This window comes from Opisthorchis viverrini (assembly GCF_000715545.1).
Source record: "Opisthorchis viverrini unplaced genomic scaffold opera_v5_100, whole genome shotgun sequence".
Classification (NCBI taxonomy): Eukaryota; Metazoa; Platyhelminthes; class Trematoda; order Opisthorchiida; family Opisthorchiidae; genus Opisthorchis; species Opisthorchis viverrini.
In genome coordinates, this window is record NW_008751756.1 from 476,022 (window position 1) to 480,195 (window position 4,174).

Consider the following 4,174-nt stretch of genomic DNA (forward strand, 5'->3'; position numbering starts at 1 on the left):
GGTTTGCAGGCGTACAACGTGGATAAGGTACAACGTATCCGAAGAGCGAAGCCGAATTTGAACGCATCTGTTTGCTTATTCTTTGCATCTGTGCCGAATTCGCACACACGTTTATCAACTTCAAACAATGTCTGCGTGGCTGTTTCACCGACTGGCGAGCTTCCCTCACTGTTTATCATGTCTGCTCTTAGCGCGTCATCTGGACAGTAGCCCTTGTTGCAGTCATACGCTGATCGACAAGTCCACGTGCCCGCTGCGGCTTCATTCGCCTGCCCCGCCCCCAAATCGCAGTTAATGCAATCAGGCCTCACGCTCTACCGAACAGATTTCGCAATGCAACAGGCGGAGTTAAGCCATGTGTGAACCAGTGACTATGACGGGTTGGGTCATCAGTGCTTTGTGACAGTGGCATATTTGGTCACTGACATACTGATGTGCACGCGAAGCACACGCACGTTCGGTCGTGGACGGGGTTCCGGTGACTGAGCAGGTGCCCGAGTTTTGTTGAGGCACGCACATCCTGGGTTGTGGTAACTCATAGTGACTTTCAAAACAGACGATAGAAAAATTCCCATTGAAAGCGCATTCTTCTGCTGCACCTTAAAACGCTGAAGAGTGATTTGTGCCTGTTTTTTTGCTGCTTTATTTGGAATGTGTTAATGGGATTAGTGAAATTAGCAAAAACCTGTGACAATATTCCATGTACGAACACAGTTGTAATTTTTGTAATGTACTACTCAGATGGTTGCTGAAAACCGTCGACAGCCCACGACCGGTTTCGCCCTTTTTGAGGCTCATCAGGTAGGCGCAGTTCCCAGGTTTCCGTCAACCTTACGTTCTACTTGAATTTAGTTTTCCGTAGCTGAGGGCAGAAATTTGGGGCAACGGATTCCGGATGCCGACGGAAAGATACACTTAATGCACTTTGCGATATCGTACGACCCATTGAAATGCATGAACCTTCAAAAAGCAGGTGTATTCGACCCTCGAACAAAGACTACTCGTGTGGAGATCACACGTGGTCCTAATTTTAGGGAAGGTGCTGTGTGGCTCGGTCTCCACCTGGTAACTCACTCCAAACAGACACTAGCCTTAACGACGAAAGTACGTGAATCGAACAGCAACCTTACTGTGAAAAGGGAATCGATCACATATTCTAGGATTGATCGACGAACAAGGGAATCGATCAGACCAGCTGGCGTGAAGTTCGTGTTTGACTGCAAATTATAGTGGGTAATGCGAAAAAAGATTGTACCCATCCTTTGAATGAATATAAAATTGTTGTGATTAAGGCAGCTAACCATCAGCAGCTAGTTGACTTTTGTTATCGGAAAAGGTGGACAAAAACTCGGGATGTTTTGGGCACTATTTGTTTTTGGAAGCCCACTGTAATCATTCAGAGTCGAAAATGGAGAGAAACCGAAAAACTGCAGCCATTATGGTTACCCCGTATACATGCGGACAATCAGCTGTGTGCGTTGGGTTGGTATCAAGTTTCGCACACGGTAAAGAAGATAGGCATGGCTAACTGAAGTGGCGGGGAGTGAGCTCTGTAGTGATTTGGTGGTACTGACTCAAGTGGCGGATATGGTGAGGTTACGTACTGACTTGCATGGTGGACCTGCCTCAATCAGACAGGCAGATGCCCCGGAATTGACCTCCAATACTCAAGTCTACTGGCATTGGTCCCAGAAATCAGTGAGCTTGGTATCATTTCTCACCTGCAGAGAATGTTGCAGTTCTCCCTTCATGTGTGATCGCGTAGCGATTCTTTTCAATATCACCAAGTCCTTGTTACTTCTTCACTTCCTTCGTCCTCATAGCCGACGCAGTAAGCAAGTAAAGTCGCCCACACTTTCCAAGTTAGTACCTTGATTTGGGAAAGCGCACAACCAGCTGCCCCCGGGATGGTGGTCGCTATGAGGAGGGACTGATATGCTTACCTCTGCCGACCGCTTCGACCTCTCAGTATTTGTGGGCTTTGCAAATGCTACCAGTTGCTAGTTTTTAAGACCTCCGATGACATACTGGCATCTCAAACAGCAACAATATGTGCTGTGAAGCTGTTTATATTCAAAAAACCTCAGTTCTGTAACGGCGCCGTCCCGTTCTACGGAAATCTTGTATGTTTATTCCTGAGATGATATCGGCATATTTGTAGACCAAGAAAACATCAGAAAAACAAAACAGTAACCAAAACATCAGTTTTGGCCACTGAAAACGTGCTGGCTTCATAAACAATGGCTTTGAATATTACTTCACTCAGAATCGCCAGCCCCATTATTCACCGCTATGTGCGAGTGGTGAATGGACGCCGAAACAGGCGACGGTAAAATCTGCTGATTGGTATTTTCACTTTTCTACAACTTTAATTTTTTTCCGTCAGTGTTACATCCGTCACGTGAAGTTGGTGAAAAACAAATTAAACTTATGATGGATCAATCAAAATCGATTACTCTATTAGGCGTTACATCTATTCAACACATCTTCCTAGGTCCCTAGACAAATCCTAGTGACGGCCAGATTACAGAAACTTGTCATTAGGAGAGTGACTGTGGTGAGGCGATTCCACTCATACACACACTGGCTATTTCACATCGACTTGGGATGGAACATTTGCAGCCGAACTCAGCGAACAAATTAACGACTAGGAAAATTCGATAAGGAGGAAGAGCAACATTTCATATGATAGCCAGTCGGAGAAAAATGACAGTCAACATCTGAGTTTCCGCCGTTACTAAGTTTGGGAAAGCACCACCAAACGGGTGTCCATGAAATCAACTTCTATGATTGGTGGTCTTCAGTAAGGAAATTAATACCGTACAGTTCCTACAGTATATTCATTCTCTGGAAACACCAAGGAAGCCATATCACTGGAGCTGATGATCACTCGAGGATCAAATACTGCCAAGAAAAGTAAGAAGGCTTGTACAGAGCAACGCAATACCGAACCACGGATGACGCGTTTAAGGACACACGCGACAGTTCGTCACGAGCGTTTTCACAGACAGCGGTAGGACCGTCATCGCTATACAGTTTCATGATGAGATGATGTGAGGGCGGGACAGAAATAACGTCCAAGGCACAAAATGCGAACATTCCAGGGTCCCGATAGACCTGTATGGCGTCAAGTATGGTTAGGAAGCGACTTGGGTGAACCAAAGAATGTGTGGTAGTAAAACAACTCAATCGGTACTACAATCAGTAATAGGCCAGCCGAAAATCGCGTTCGCATTTCTAATCATGTGTACTGACAAACACGAACTTCCGAGGGAAAACTTTTGCGTACGGCTAGCATCCCACAGACGTATAAATCCTTCAAACTCCACTCAAAAAGCAAGGTGGACAGTGAGCCAAACCGCACAACCAGCTCCAATGGAATGGTGTCAGTTTCCTAGAGGACGCTGCTTGGCTGATTCATACGGGAGGTGGTGAAAAAGTGAATTGTCAAGCAAATGGAAGCAGCCACTCGAAGAAAGGCGAGGGCTGCAGGTTGCCCAAGCATAGACAAGGGGAGTCGAGAGACAGAGTTCGGGTTCGAACCACAGACTCTCCGGTCAGTAAATCCGTCCTCTAACCACTGAGCCATCTCGCCCTGTAAAGCAATACGGAAAGATACGTTTATAGTTACTCCCCCCGCTCGACCTAAGTAACACCATGCTCCTGATCTGAACCAAAGTTCAGTTCTTCTAGTAATCAAAACAACGGGACTGAAATTGAAACAGTTCCAGAAGATGTATCAGCAAATTAACGAGCTCACCTACTCTGAATAGCTGAAAACATACCTAGTCAGATAACACAGTAATGCTCCTTCTAAACGCGAACCTATCATCATCATCATCATCACCAACAGGCGAACCTGCTAGGGAGAAAAAGTTTACGAATTAATCCGAATATCGTCCCAGCGAAATCCGATGGGAGAACCACTACTGTCCGATATAACCGAATCACTATGGAATCATTCATTCTCATCATCATCATCATCACCAACAGGCGAACCTGCTAGGGAGAAAAAGTTTACGAATTAATCCGAATATCGTCCCAGCGAAATCCGATGGGAGAACCACTACTGTCCGATATAACCGAATCACTATGGAATCATTCATTCTAGCTGGAAACTATCGAGAACTAGAAAACCCAGAGAAGAAAATCGTATCGACTGGATGTCGGAATG

General features: G+C 45.6%; 1 protein-coding gene across 1 annotated transcript in view; it reads right to left on the reverse strand.

The window, feature by feature from the left end:
- Nucleotides 1-3,595, reverse strand: part of T265_13757 (hypothetical protein) — a gene marked incomplete at both ends in the record, with an annotated part of 8,209 nt that extends 4,614 nt beyond the window's left edge. The window contains 2 exons of the mRNA XM_009170374.1: nt 2,979-3,117; nt 3,470-3,595. Of these exons, the coding sequence (XP_009168638.1) occupies nt 2,979-3,117; nt 3,470-3,589 (259 nt within the window). The remainder of the gene's footprint in view (nt 1-2,978; nt 3,118-3,469) is intronic.
- Between the last annotated feature and the right edge of the window lie 579 nt (nt 3,596-4,174).